This window comes from Cryptomeria japonica, chromosome 5 (genome assembly GCF_030272615.1).
Source record: "Cryptomeria japonica chromosome 5, Sugi_1.0, whole genome shotgun sequence".
NCBI classification, from domain to species: Eukaryota; Viridiplantae; Streptophyta; class Pinopsida; order Cupressales; family Cupressaceae; genus Cryptomeria; species Cryptomeria japonica.
In genome coordinates this window covers 328,863,503-328,879,827 of record NC_081409.1, presented here as the reverse complement: position 1 = coordinate 328,879,827, position 16,325 = coordinate 328,863,503, and the positions used below count along the sequence as shown (strand labels likewise).

At 35.4% G+C, this 16,325-nt stretch overlaps 1 protein-coding gene across 2 annotated transcripts in view; it reads left to right on the top strand.

Moving 5' to 3' along the window:
- The first annotated feature begins 11,438 nt into the window (after window positions 1-11,438).
- LOC131062169 (uncharacterized) overlaps window positions 11,439-16,325 on the top strand; it is a 65,043-nt gene continuing 60,156 nt past the window's right edge. The window contains exons 1-3 of one of the 2 annotated variants that reach the window (XM_057995884.2): window positions 11,439-11,719; window positions 11,837-11,943; window positions 13,340-13,566. In XM_057995884.2, the coding sequence (XP_057851867.2) occupies window positions 11,664-11,719; window positions 11,837-11,943; window positions 13,340-13,566 (390 nt within the window). In that variant the 5' untranslated portion in view covers window positions 11,439-11,663. The remainder of the gene's footprint in view (window positions 11,720-11,836; window positions 11,944-13,339; window positions 13,567-16,325) is intronic. The other variant, XM_057995883.2, reaches the window with a different exon arrangement.

Here is a 16,325-nt window from a genome sequence, read left to right as displayed (position 1 = left end):
AGGCACCCTGTAGACACCTAAAATTAATTAAATTAATATTTAATTAATTTAAGCCTATCAACATAATTAACCAGTTTAATTATGTTAATTACTTTCTTGTTAAGGTTAATTAAACTAGATTTAATCAATCTAATCACTATAGTCCAATAATTAATTTATCAATAAATTAATTATTTCCCCATTCTTCTAAAGTCACCTCAACCATTATTTCTTCTAAATCCCACTATTAACCTAACTAAAGTGATTCCTACAAATCACTTTCCCTGATCTCCACTTAGCCTAATTAATTCTTCCTTAATCATACTTATCATTATTCTCCAATTTCATATTCCTCCACTCATTATCTCTTCTCGTGTCACATCCTCCTAACTTTCTCTAATCACTCATTAAACCACCTAATCAATCTCCTTAATCATTTATACATCCCTAATCACCTTGATCCTTTCAAAGAAATTCAAATTCTTTGAATCTCTCCATGCATCCTCTTTCCAAGGAATTTTTAATTCCTTTATCCATTTATTCTTTCCACATCCTCTTATTTTGAAATTTTAATTCCTTTCCCCTTTCTCCAAGGATTTTTTAATTCCTTTTTCTCCTCCCAATGTACTTGGGAGATATTCTCCATGAACCTTGAGAGGTGTGGAGACAAGATATGCCTTTATGGCATATCTCTTGAATCCCACACCGTGTCCTCTCAATCCATGTGCTCCCTCTCAAATCGATCTCAACCCTTCATCCCAAAATAAATCTTGGCCCTTTATTTTGGCCTTCTCCAATCTATAAATTGGGGTCTCTTCCCCTCATCTATTAATCCACTTCTATCATATTCTTATTTTGTCCATTTTCATCCCTATATCCACTTTTCATCCAATCTTATGCTATCCATTTGAGAATCAAAATCCTTCATCATGCCATCATAATGGCCAAATCTTCTCTCATCTAATCCATATCCATCATCATTCAAATCCAAATCCAATCCAAATCCACTAACCTTGTTGTGTGTGAAGAGAAATCCACATCCTATCTTGGATCCAATCTAATCAAGTGGAGCATTTGGGCGCATTCCACTTCATCAAAGGCTCAATTAGAGGAAGAGTAGAAGCTAAGGTATAATGGTTTATTTGTGTATTTGAATGCATTATTTTGTGTTTTATTTGGTTTATACACTAACCATTAGGCTTTAGGTTTTCCACCTCTTTTCACCCCACACCTCCAAGACCAGGGTGATCCATGCCTTGGTCCTCCTTATTTGGCTCCATATTTGATAGGATTATCTCAGATAGACTCCAAAACAGGTCCCCCATATTGTAGCCCAAACTGGTTTCTCAGACCAGGGCGTACAGTGCCCTAGTCTTTCTTGTCAGTTCAAGCTCAGTTTTGGATATTAGGTGCAAATTAGAATTCTATTCTCATATTTGTATTTTATATCTTAGTTTGATTAAGATTATCAGTTTGTTATTACTATTGTTATAGTCATATTTGTTCCTCTTATGAGCATAGCTTTGCATTCTCCTACATTTAGCATATTCCCTTTCATATCAGTGAAGGAATAGAAACCCTAAAAGTATCCCTTGAATCTCTTTCACGAGAGTTAGTCAAATGGGATTACTCCTTTAGGTGCTTTCGTATTCTAATGTTTAGATGAAAGTGGGATTAGGTCCTAAACTACCCGATTCCATTTTTAGCCTACACACTCACATACTGTGACATACATCTCTACCCCAATCACAACAACTCAAACCACTGGTAGATAATTTACAATGAGATATGGCCTCCACTAAACATATTATTAGAAAAGAGGCCTAGGAGGATATTATAAAGCAAAAAACAAATAAGTATATCAAGAAGTATGCTACAGCACAAACTCAATTAGATGTATAAATAGAAAAGTTGACTGATAGTGTATCGAAGACCGAGGTCATTTATTCATTTTTTCTACAATGACCTACCACAAAAAAGATCCTTTAGGATCAAATGACGAAGTTAGAGGTGTTGTCCTCAATTTTGTTTTCAAAAATGATGGACCATTACTTAATTTTTTTGTCAAAAAATGAAAATTTTACTCTATGGCATGCTTACTGAGATAGAGTTTTGCTTCGCCCTTGGACTAGCTTAATCCTCAGTCCATCCTCAAACTACATTTCAAATTTTATCGCATTCTGGGTTCGTTTTCTATATCTTTCCTTCAATTTCGGGTTTTTTCTCCCTGACTGTAGGTGGGAAATTTTCCTTAAATTGCAAGTTTTAATATTTTCCTTTGTTCTAGTCTTTAGAGGGAAATTTTTAGTAAATTACAAGTGCACTTTATTGAAAAAGAACTTGTAACTTACTTTTTATTTCCCCCTTGATGCTTTTTGGCCTTTTAAGTCATAAAAGGGATTTTTTGGATAAGTTACGAGTTAATTTTAAATTGCAAATTAAAAAAGTCACTTGTAATTCCTTTATAAAATTCCTATTTTAGTCATTTTTACTTGTAATGGGGGATTTTATTCCCCTATTACATGTGTTAAGTTATTAAAACTTGTTGAAGGGGTTTTATTTTCCCCTTTACAAGTTATTATAACTTGTATTTCTCTTTCAAAAACCTGATTTTGCTTAGAATGGAGAAAAGTGACATTTTAAAACTTGCAATTGAGTCTTAAAAACCCGATTTGCTCCATAAAGAGAAAATAGAGGCATTTTAAAATTGCTAAAGGGTTTCTAAAACCCGATTTTGCCTTGTTGAAAGAAAAGTGAAATTTTAAACTTGTAATATGAAAATAGAAACCCGATTTTCACTGTCAACATGCAAAATAAAACTTGTTCTTCATTTCCAAAAACCTGACCAGCCAAGAAGGTGGATTTGTTGAAGATTTCAAGCAAATTTTGTGGAGATTTTTTGGGAAGAAGAGGCGTTTTCGATTCCTTTCTATTTTCATGCATTTTTAACTCTTTCAACACCATTTGGTATGTTCATTTGTTGGTTTGAAGGCGAGTTTGCAGCAAACACGTGATTCCTCCAAGCCACGTTTTGGTGGATCCAAGTACCACGAATATCTTCTTCCCTAAGTCATTTTGGCTTCCTTCACCTAGGCTTTTAGGTTAGAGGAAGATTTGACCGGTTCTTGTGCCATTATACTTGCATTTTGTGCCACATTTTTGCTGCTTAAGATGTTTTTCAAAAACGTGGCTAGGGTTTTCAAGTTCGTTTGGTTGCTTACTTAAGGGATTGTCCTCTTTCGAAGATTGTTTCATCCTTTGAAGAAGCATTTCAGATTGAAGCAAGGTATGATTTCTTTTCTTCTTGTTTCATTTTCTTGTTTTCTTGTTACATTTTCTTGTTTTCTTGTTTTTTCCATTCTAGTTGTAAATTTGTATATATTTTGGTTTTGCCCCAAAATCGGTTTTGTGAGAGAAATTTTCCCCTTTGCAAAGCAATTTGTGAATTGCATTGTTCTTCCCCATTTTCCCTTTTTACTTGTATTCAATATTTTAAATCCCGATTACAAGTTGGATGAAAATAATTGATCTTCTCTTATGGTTATAAGAATTTAACCATCTTTTGTTGAAATTCCAAGTTGCAAAGATGAAAAACGCCCATTCTTCCAAAATCGGGTTTTTAGAACCGGATTGCATGTTGAAAGTTCTTCCCATTCTCTTGAAAATGTCATTCCCAAAATCTTCCCATTTTTATCCATTCATATTGCCTATATCCGTACTTTATGTTCACATCATTTCCCACAAGTCTAATCTCATTTTCCACCCATTTCTCCATTTTTCGTTTTATAAGTATACTTGCATTCGGGTTTTAAAAATCCGATTGCATGTTCGTTCTTCCCCACTTGTATACTTGTAAAACTTTCGCCAAGATCCGAAATTGGTCAAAGTCAAAGTTCAAGCATTCCCATTTATTTCCCATCTTTCTCTCACAAAGTTGTGAAGTGCAAGGGCTGAAGTTCTTCCCATTTGAAGAAGGAAAATGTTAGTTGTAGCTGATTATGATGTTGCCTTAACACTTTTAAGTCTTCATCGCAGTACACCAGCTTGTCCTTCAATGTCAGATTTATCATCCTCTCCCATTCTGAAGAAGGTGAAGTATAAATATGACAAGTACCAGAATGAAGTTTCACCTTCGCAAGTTTCCTCTCCTTTGGACCACATCAAGGACACGGAGATAGGGCATGTGGACATGTCATAATTCATTAAGAGAGTGGAGGATCCGTAGGATAGTAATATGCAGCGGTTGTTGGACAACCACATCCATCATGCATCTTCTTTTCTAGTGGTTGTCCTAGAACCTGAATTTGTTCTCGCTTGCGCCCATCACTTTAAAAAGGAGACGAGAACCATTAGAAATGATGATGGTGAGGCAATAATTTGCTTTGATGCAGATACAATTGAGAAAGTCTTCAGAATACCACCAACACCTGTCTATATGGAAATTTTAAAGGATAGTGTAGCTGAGTACTATCTCAAGAGGGAAAAGGACTGCAAATGTCATATTAACAGGTGGATTCATGAGCCATGAGCTGCCTTCACAAGATGGGATAAGTTGTACCGTTGTGACTTTAAGTGGTAAATTGGAGACATCATTACTCTTCTCAGCAGGATGATGGGTCTTGAACACTTTAATGTTTTTGAGCCTTTGATGTATTAGTTTACCATGTTCATAAGGCAATCTAATCATATTTCATGGTGAGAGATTATCAGTGATGCTTTGTGCGAGCAACTTGCAACAGTCCCTACTACCATGGCTTTCTACATGAATTCATACTTAGTGTATTTGGTAGCGTCACTCAGACGTTTCCCTGGTCTTTCTACCAAGGGTGATCGCTCGCTTATACCCGTGTGGGAATATTATGATCAAATGCCTTTGAGACCCAACATATTACATTTCAGAAGAGTTCAAGATGCATTCTTTGGTTACTTCATGTGCCAGTTTGACAAGACTCTAAAGAACATAAGGGTGTCAGATGAGGCATGGGAAAGAGTCAATGAGTATGGGTGCTTATTTCTCCAATTCCCAACTTTCACTTATGTGAGAGTTAGATGCTACAGTGGGAAACCATACATGCTTCCTAGATACCTGACCGATAAGATCATTCTTATGGAGTTGGGAAGATAGATCATGGATGTGCATGCTCATCAATCTATCAAACATAAGGTCAGAATGAGGATTTCTACAACAATCCCATTGAAAATTGTTTGGTATTATCTTGTCACATCCGTCAAAGCCAAAGCTATGGAGACTGAGATGCAGGAGATTAAACTTAAAAGGTTTAAGTCCAGGGCAGATTTTGATTACCAAGGTATGAAGGAAAAGATCAAAAAGTCCTTCGTGCATGTGCATCATATTGAGGATATCTGGGTAGATCTCCGTACATAAATGGAGGTTCTCGAGATGGACTATTGCAGGCTTATTGTTGAGCATGTTATTGATATGAACCTGGTGGACATTCTGAAGGAATGATTGATGATGGGAATGTGCTCGATCTAGAATATGTCTCACAAAGGGTTGAGGAATCCCCACTTCCTTTAATCCAATGATCAAATAAAGAATGCACATCCATTCTTGAAATATTTCAGCCTATCTTGTCGAACACCAACACTTGGCTCAGAGGTAATGGTGTTAGACTCATCAAGATCAAGGTTGGAAAAGAAGATGACTCTATGAGGCCTCTTGGATGTAAGTCTGATATTTAGATTGACAACAAGGAAGGTGCATCATCTTCAGGCACTAGGATCAAATGGTGGGTTTGTCAGGCAATAGTGCTTCCTCCTAAAGAGGCAATAGTTCATGGAAAGGAAAAGTCCCAGCTTCACGTTCATGTGATCGATTCTGATAATCCAGAAGAAGGACATCAATCAGATGATGCTCCTAAGTCACTAGCTTCAGACTCACCTAATGAGATTCCCTCCTCAGTTTCCATGGAGATGCCTCTATCTCCTCCTGACATAATAGTGGAAGAGTCTCCTCAGAATGTCATCCCTATTTCAGCAGTTGAATCGCCTCTTGATCATCAACATGAGAGTTTTCTGGAAATTCCCGAGGATACACCTGCATGTATCCATTTGTCAAAGATTGATACCTCTACTTCTGACTTTGAAGAATTTATGAGGCAATCTTAATGCCCTTTGGCTACTAAGAAAACCATGGTCGCCATCCAAATAGATACTCCTCCCAGGGTGACCACGACTGTTCAAACGAAAAATGCTTCTCCTTCGCCTTCAATAGCTACTAGAGGAGAACTAGTCATTTTACCTCCATGGATTAGTTCCTTTACCCCAAAGAGGAAGAAGCAGGAAATCTCTCCTGATGTCTTTGATTATCAACAACTAAAGCAGTCCAGGCCCAAGGTTGCTAAAAAAGCCAAGACAATCTCAAGAGTAACTGTTGACAACAACAAGATGAAAGTGGCAGATTTTATTGAGCCCCTTGTAGATAAGCCACGTGAGGAAATGCAAGCTGCTGATTACAGGGTTACAAGGATATAATTGGGTAAACAAATGCATGAAGTGGTCAAGCATGATGCCCAACAATCTGTAGCCTCACTAGTGCAACAATATGATGAACTTCTAGCAAAGAAAGACAAGCTAGAAGAGGAGAATAGGCAACTTGTTGCAGCTATTCATAAAATTACAAAACCTATTGGTGAAGGGAGTAATCCTACAAGTTCTTTCGGTTCACAAGAATCAATTCAGGGAGTTGAAAGAGCTGCTCAGAAAGTACAAGATTGGATTCTTGGGTGGATCAACTTCATGATTTGTGTGCACAAGTGTTAAAAGACATTTTCCAAATGATGTCTAACTTGGAGACCATTGAAGAAAAAATGAATCATACCTCCGAGATTTTCAAACAAAATTTGGAAAGGGTTGAAGGTAATTTGACAATTTGGTGCACAATGCCCCAACAACAGTTGAGTGTTCTTCAGGAGCATGCCATTATTCCTTCCAGGGTCATGTACTTGGAATTTGAAGAACTTCTAGAGAATAAAGCCCTTGTTCTCAAATCCCTCATTGAGGAGATTGATGATACAATAAGATTGCGAGTTGAAGTATTCCAAGGTGTTATTTCCCATCGTGAGAAGGCCTCTTACAATATAATGAGTCAAAATGGGGAGTTGATACCAGAAGAAGAAGTGCTCGTAGATTTACAGATGAAGATTCATAATGAGTGGAGAAGCAAATAATTTTCAGCTGCCTCAATTCAGGTTTTGATGAAACATCAAATCTTTTTGCACGAAATCTAGTCCATCTTGGAGAAGAACGACTCTATGCTTCTTCAATGCCATGATACCATTGTGAAGACCATGGTTTTTGCCAAGAACACCCACTAATCGAATCCTGCTGAGCTACTAATGATCATCCAGAAGTTTGAAGGATTCATGTCTTCACACGTTGCAGCTTAAGTGTTTTTCAACACTTAGTTGTATTTTTCCAGAATTGTAATCTCTTAGTTGTAGTTTTTCTTTTGACAAGTTACATGTAAAAACTTTTTGTAAATTGCAAGTCAAGTCTTTACTTGCACTTTTATAATTACATGTAAAGCAACTACAAGTTGTGTTCAATTAGGAATGTAGTTGGAATAAGTCATAGTTAGTTATTGAATAAGTCTTGGTGGTTGAGAGAATCTCTCAAGTTAGCTAGGATCCTCCCACCTTTTTCTCAAGACTTCTCTTCTATAAATACTTGAGGGGTCTATTGTAATCTTTATCTTTTAGAAAGCAAGCAAAAACTCTATGAAATTTACAACAAAGAATTCTTTGAGCTTTCATGTGTGAATTCAAGAATTGAAAGAAATAGAAGAAAATTGCTCAAGCTTTGAGTCTTTGTGCTACATTCTTGAGTTTGTGCTCTATATTATCTTTCTTGCAAGTGTTTCTTCAAGAGCTTAATCAAATTTGATTTGCAGTCTTTGTGCTACAAGTATTGGAGGTTAATATAAATTAGAATAAATATTCTTTTGAGAGGAGCTGTAAGACTTTGTGCTTGCACTTATTCTTAAGAGAGTTTAGAAGCAGATTTTGTAAGAAATAGCTGTGAGTCTTTGAGCTCGTACTACTTCCTACTATTTTATGTAGAAAAGAATAAGATATTTCAGTCTTTGAGCTGTTATAATTTTTTCTTGATAGCGTTAGTATAGAAAAGGGTAGATAGGACTTCACATAATCAAGACTTTGAGCTTGATATTGCTCTCCCGTCTTGAAGGAAGTGACGAAAGTCTTTGAGATTTCAGGAAACTTCATTTCCTTTCTCTCATTTCATTTCAAAAATTTGTTACTGCTGTTTTATGTTAAATTGCTATCACTTTTCTGTGAAGAGAAAATGATATTGGCTTTCTTGAAAGAAGAAGAAAGACTGCTGTCCCATCCCATTTTATTTTTAAGTTGTAGATAGATAGGGGGAGCCTTCCCTTAATTAGGAGAGTTTTTCTCACACACTGTGGTTGAAACCACAATTTTGTATATTTCCCCAAGTGTACAAAATTTTCAACCAACAAGAGGATCAAATTCCATAAGTGGACCAATCATACAATCCACTAAAATACATGGATGGAGAAACAAGGGCACATATGAAAGAAGTAAACAATCAACTTTGCAACAAAACTAGATATAAAAGGGAGCAGATAAAGAACCAAATTAAATAGCTTCGGGTTGGGTGTCACAAAGGGGATAAATAAAAAACTCTAGATCCCTACCACATTAGTGGAAGCAGAAGCAACATCAATCCAGATAGAGGGACACGTCTTCACGATCCAACAAGAAAAAACCAACTAGGAGAAGATATTTCAACAACTCAAGTGACTGCTACCCAACTGGGCTTCATGTCTTGAGGAGAAGACATCATTTTAAAAGGGGGGTGATGTTGGCAGGTTAAGGACCATGAATAAAGTTGACCTAGGATACTTCATATGGTCTACGATATATAAATAGATCATTAGCCGACTCTAGGAATCAAAATCCTTCTTGGGAATTGTATATATGTACATTGCAAATCTTATATGGGAGATATGCAATAGAATTAAGAGATATATATTACGACATGTAAAGCATAGACTGAGACTTGAAGTTTTGGATGAAGATATAGTATATCGAAGATGTTGCTAGTCCAATTCTATGTGTTATGATTGTTTATTCTTTTAATGATGATGTATGGATGGCTACTGTCTTAAGTCACTTTTGCATATGTTGATTTCCCTTACTATCTCCTTTGGGGTATCAATTGACTACATGTAAGATATATTTGGGGTACAGATCTTTGGATTGCAGTTTCCCCTTTTCTCTTGCTAACAATAACTATCAATGCAAGGGTCCATCAACTAAGCCCTCAATAATATAATGATATATGTCATGTACATATGGTGAAAGTAAGATGAATCCAAGTGTAGGCATGTGTATCCGTATGAAAGGCCAAGTTATGTAGGTGACTAGTGTTGTTCAAAGATGCATGAAAATAGGGTGCTAATTAACACATTAAAATATGTTGCATATTTAGTTTTGTTTTTATTACTAAGCATGCATTTAGTGTAGGTTAGTGCACAAATTGAATGAATGGATTATATTGTAGTTGCATTCGTGGTTACACTTAGATCACACGTAGTGAAAAGTGTTATGCAAAGACTTGTTGTTATGTCCAAACATAGCATTGCCACATGACACGCCTTGCGCTCCATATATCTTGTCATTCTATGGCCATTGAACCAAAAGCACCATTAACAAAATCTAAACATTGTAGAATTTTCCTCTTTACTCATTTCTCATTGTTCCTATTTCCTAGATAGTCATCAAGCTCCTATTTTGTACATAATTTTTAGTTGTGAAATAAAAGCTACTCACTACATATTTTGTCTTTATTTTTAAGGTTTTCATAGAGAGAGAATATTAAAAGACACACTTACACAATGGTACCTTGTAGGTTCCATTATTTTATATGGAGCTCCTTTTGTGTTATTTATTGTTTGAATATTTACTTTACATGCCTATTTGTGAATGTCATAATATTTGAGATACATGGCCATTTTATGATTAACATGCACATTAGAGTGGAGACAAAATCTAATGATAAAATTTACATATACATGCCAATTTTCTATTCAGTTTTATACTAATTGTAAGGAAATTTCTATACATTTACATAATGACAAATGTTGTAATCTTGTGTAAATTTGACATTAGTCCCATAGTCTTTTATCCATCCACGTACACACATATCCCAATGCACTTATCCCCATCTTATCTTTATACACATACCCTAATACATTTGTCTTATATGTGTAGTTGCCTTTTATATTGCCATTATATACTTAGATCCAATTGTTTATCCTCTTGGAGTCATTTTCACAACTATGAGATGCATCAATAAAACACATAAATGAAAAAGTGATATGTAATCTTCAACAAAGAGAGATAAAATTATAAAAGTGTAAATCTAAAACCTTACACATGATAAAAAACACATAGGAGATAAACTAGTTGTGGAAGATCAAATAGGTTCACCAAAATGTAAAAAAAAAAAAAACTTTCTTAAGGTTATCTTAGGCTAATTAAGTAATGCAATCAATTAAGTACAAATGAATTTAGATTAAATGATGATGACAATCCAGATTGATAAATTAGATTAATTATAATTATATAATGATAATTTATTGAGCAAAAAATGAATATTCTAGAATTTGTGATGTCTTAGGACCATAAATGTAATGTGGTAGTATGGTATTTGCCTCAAGATCAATATATTCCTTTTGTTGTGTAGGTTGACTCCACGATAACATAAATGTCTTGCACTTGTGGATTTAATCTAGTAAATTGCACAACTCTATTTTTCACTTTGTTTGGTTCATCTTTGTAGCTCTATCATTTTTTGATATTTGAAGATTGTGTTGTGGGGGATGTATTTTCCTAAATTAACCCCTAGAAAACTTAAGTAAAAAATTGAGTGCAACACTCTTTAGCCATACATTTACTCCTATAATGAATGTGTAGATCTATATTCATTTTAGAACACCAATCTAAAATGTTTCATTCCATAAATAAAAATGATTGTATTCATTATTATTGGAAAGGGTAGTAAGTGAAATGGGTGCATTTGAATATAAGAATACCAAAATACATTGCACAAACTTTTGTTTAGTTAGTCTTAGGCTAGATGTTTATACGTAAGAGTTGACTAAATATAAGATTAAAATTTTGAATTCAAAAGAATCAATTTTACGACTATTGATTTAACCCTAAAATTGCAAAAATAAGTCTAAACATTAATAAATAGATAAAATAGATATATTAAAATAAACAAATAAATATATGAAAAAAAAAACAAAAACACATATATAAATCTGTTTAACAGATAAACAAATAGACAAAATATCAAGATTTATTAATATTAAAAAACAAAGCCTAAAAAACAGTATAATTGATTAAAGACTTTGGATTTATCACATATAGATCCTGAGATGGATTGAAAAAACATGGGTATGTAAATTTTCCCTCCCATTAAAATATTTTATTCGAGGGCAGGCAACATTGCAATATAGCTCTAATTTGCTCACGGACAACTATTCATAAACAAAGAGAGGTGCAGAGTTCAAATCCCGTGGACACTATTGTGCACAAGTTTCTCGCACCCTTCAAATGTACTAGAAAAATGCATACCATGCAAATGCAATCAAGACTCTGCACGTCAGAGCCATGGTGATACCACAACAACAATCTTCCCCGTCAGCCGCTTACATCAAATCGATCAGGTTCATACATTTTGCCTTAAATTTTTGAATTGATTAAATAAAATGAAGCTTGAGTTTTAACATTATGAAAAGAAAACTCATCTTCGCATAAATTGGCGCCAAAATTTTCCATTACAGCGTACGCGGCTTCAAATCCTTCGGTGAAGAGCCGCAGAAATTCACGTTTATCAAAGGCTTTAACCTCATTGTAGGCGCCAACGGAAGCGGAAAATCCAACATTTTAGGTAAACAAAAATTTAAGAAGGATTTGACTGCATTTTTACTTTGATTGAAATAATTCTTATGTAAATTATTAAATTATTTCTAGAGGTAACCAGGGCTTCAGAAAGAAAATGCTTATTAGACCGTGTTCAACCTGCTGAAGCTCTCTTTTCAATTATTATGCATCGTTGAAGAAGAAATTGTATAGAAACGCGATCTTTGCAGTTGAGGCTTTCTTTTGGTTACAACGGATTGTGGTAGAAGAAATTAAATAGAAAACAAATGTTTGCGGTAGAATAAATTGCTAGAAAACAAATATTTGAGGTAGAAGAAATCACATAGGAAACAAGTGTTTGAGCTTTCTGTAGCTTTCTTTTAATTCTTATGGATTGCCAGAGAAGAAATTGTGTAGAAATTTAATCATTGAAGCTGTCTTGTAATTATAAACTGATTGCGAACGAAGAAATTACATAGAAAACATACACGTGAGTCTGCTGAAGCTCTTTTTTAATTTAGCGCAGACTGCGGAAGAAGAAATTGCATAGAAACCCAATGTTTGAGTGTACTGAAGCTCTCTTTTAATCATTATGGATCATAGAAAAAGCAATTGTGAGAAAACTAATATTTAAGCTTTTTGAATCTCTCTTATAATTGTTAAGAATTTTTGCAAGAAGAAATTGCCTAGAAAATGAGTGTTCAAGATTCCTGAAGCTCTGTCTTAAGCATTATGGATTTTGGAAGAAGAATTTGTGTAGACAATTAAATGTTGGAGCTTATTAAAGCTCTCTTTTAATTATTATGGATTGCAGAAGAAGCAATTGAGTAGAGAAGTGTAGTTTGAACTTCCTGAATCTCTCTCTCTGTTTAATTATTATATTTTACAGAAGAAGAAATTGTGTGGGAAAACCAATGTTTAAGCTTCCTGATGCTTTCTGTCCAATATTAAGGAATACGAAAGGAAAAATAGCGTAGAAAAGCAATGTTTGAGCTTCCCGAAGCTCTCTGTCTAATTACAATTGATTGTGGAAGAAGGAATCGTGTTGAAAAACTGATGTTTGAGATTCTCGAGTCTCTTTTAAATTATTTTGAAAATTTTGGAAGAACTACTTGCATAGAAAACCAATATTTGGTTTTCCTGAAGCTCGTTTTTAATAATGATGGGTTGGAGTAAAAGAACTTGCATCGAAAACGATTATTTGAACGAACTTAAGCTATTTATTAGTTATCATGGTTTGCCAAAGAAGAAATCACATGGAAAATCGTTGTTTAAGCTTCCTGTAGCTCGCCTTCAATTATTATGGATTGCACTGGAGAAAATTGCATAGACAACCTATTTTTGAGCTTCCTAAAGCTTCTTTTATTTATTATTGGGTTACAGAAGCTTGAACTCTGTTCTGATTTCTTAGGTTTTACTTGCAGATGCAATATCTTTTGCTTTGTGCACCAAGACTTCTGCACTTCGAGTCCGTTATAATTCGGAGCTCCAGTCAACAGACACTAAGGAAGCCTGCGAAGTTGTACTTGAATTGGCCATCAATGGAAATAGTGGACAAGAGCGTGTTGTAATGCTAAGTGCTACAATAAATCCAGATGATTCCAGGCAGTACAGAGTCGATGGAAAGAACAAATCAGTTAAAGATGTTAAGGTAAGCTAAATGTTTGGGTTCTGCACAAAATCTAAACCCAATGATTTTTCAAAGGAGCAAATGATTGTCATTGTGACATTCTATGATACCCTGAGTTATAACAGATTTTGGCTGGAGTAGGAACAATTTGTTTTGGATTTTGACATCAATTTGCAAATTTAATTTTCTTACTGCAAAAGAGTAATATGAAGGTAGCTAAATATTTTAGGTTCTGCACAAATTCAAAATCGACATCTCTGTAAAGAAGCAAATGAACGGCCTTTATAAAATTTACTATTAGTTGGAGTTGTAATTCAACTTGCCGCATAGTAGGCATATGAATTATAATTTTTTTTTGTTAGCACTTTTCGAGTTTTGAATTTTGAAGAAATTTAGTTTCCTTGACTGAAAAGATGCAATGACAAATTTTATCATGGACAATACTGCAGTCAAAAATATCTTGACAAATTTCTTTTTGTTGTCAATGCTTGCTACAAGCTGGGAAAGCACAACCTACAAGAGGTATTGTTGCCATCTGTGACATTACCTCGTACCAAACATTTGCAGAAGATGTGTTCTGGTGAACAAACAAGGCTGTAGACAAAGGGCATAGCCCAAAGGAGTCCAATTACTCTAAGCAGGAACATAACCAAATGAATAACTAAGAGTAAGCATACAATTTCATTATAATCCTCTATACTAACTTAGTAATGCATGATTGCCTCTTTTAATTAACCTTCCAAGAGAAGCATAGGGTAAGAGGAGAAAAGTACAATGCAAGCCATTTAAAACCTTACCATGATCTAACATCCATTCTATACTTCACATTTGTTTCAATAGATGCAATCATGCAAGTTCCAATTTCATTTTCTAATCTATTACAACCACCCTCACTTTCCTTTTCCACAAGGCATACAAGTGTAGAGAAAAAAAGAGAGTGTGGGAGAGAGAGAAAGAGAATGTAGGTATACTTTCAGTCCTTAAATTTTTTTTGAAAAGAGGGTAAAAATTTATTAAATCAGAAAGAGCTGTACAATTACAAGGGGTAACCAGCGTAGCAAAGAGAGCATAACAAGAAATGCCAGCCTAACGGTGACCCAGATGGGGCCACTTCTAACTAATCATATCATCCATGACAATCTTATCAAGCATTTGAGCAAATTCCAGGGGCAACTGGTCCCATTCCCCAACATTCCATCCATCAAGATGCTCAAAAGCCCATTTAGCCAAACAACCAGCTGCCTTATTCCACTCCTGTGGCACATAGCAAAAGGAAACTGACTCCAAAGAGTCTCTCAAACAAAGGATCTGTTTGACCACCATTGCAAGATGCCAATCAACATCCTCCAACCGCTGCTTAGTTAGCATGTTCGTAACAACCTACGAATTGATTCACAAATAATCTTGCACCATCCATGAGCACATGCTCTTTCAAGTGTAGAGAGTATAGCAGAAGCCTCCATGTAATTATTAGTTTGATGCCCCTTATAAACAGAAAAGAGAAAAATCACATTTCCCATACTATCCCTGCCAATACCTCTAATCCCCGCGTGCCCATGATTACCCCTAGAAGAACCATCGGTATTAATCTCCAGGACACTCTGGGGTGGAGGAGACCACTTACCCTTCCGCTGAACCTTCTTCTTAATATGTCAACACTTAGCTTGCCGACTCCTCCTATAAATGGGATCTCTTATATCTCCACCAAAAATATTCAAAATCTAAATAATAGCCGTGTCCCCCGGATCAACATCAACAAAAAGATCACACTTTGCCGAAAAAGTTTCCTAGATCATATTAATAATTTTTTGCCAAACTTATTGTGCCAACAACTTACCCTAAATGTCCTGCGATTTCTTTCCAACCACAATTGCCATATGATAAATGAATGACTAACCTCCCAAGCCACATGGAGAAAAGGAGTCTTAGTTGGAGGCCTACCAAGACTATTTCAAAACTCAATTAGAGAATTAGCATGAACACAAGCATGCTTCCAGGATCCCCACTAAAAATGCCATATATTCTCGGTGAAAGCACATTGAAAAAAAAGATGAGTATTCTCCTCACTATTATTACACAAAACGCAAGCAAAAGGTCCCTGAAACTCTTGTTTCCGAAGATTCTCCAAGGTATGACATCTATTCTGCAGAACAAGCCAAAGAAAATGTTACACTTGGGCCAAGCAAACCTATTCCACACCTGCTTCCACCAAGGAACATTCATCTTCCCATATGTCAAACTATCCAACTCCATGTAGCTTGAGGCCACCGGAAACTTCCCCTTTGTATATGGACCCCAAGCTAGAACATCTTTTTCCTTCAAAGAATTACACAATCTTCTTGCCAAAATTCGAGAAAGTTCCTCCCGAGCATCCATTGATTTTCCAGGAGGCTATTCATGTTGCTCTTTCCATATAGCCACTTCCACTTGCCCCAAACTCAAGGAAGTTTTGTAATATTCAACTCAATTCCAACCTGCATCAAGGAAGCTATCACATAAACACTACAAGTATGGGAATTGAGCAATAATTGGTGGATGTTTATCCCAAGAGTCAAAGCTTCAGCACCTTTATTACATATCCAAGAGAGCCCTTGCTTAACTAACTACACTCCCTTCCTAAGAGTGTTCTAGATTATAGAACCTTTGCCAACCATATTGAACCGAGGAACATCTTTGCTATACACTCCCCCTAAATACTTTACATTAAGGATTTTGGCCCAATCCCGATCTTGATGGATCCACCATCTCCAAAATAATTTAGTAGCCAGAACTTGACCATT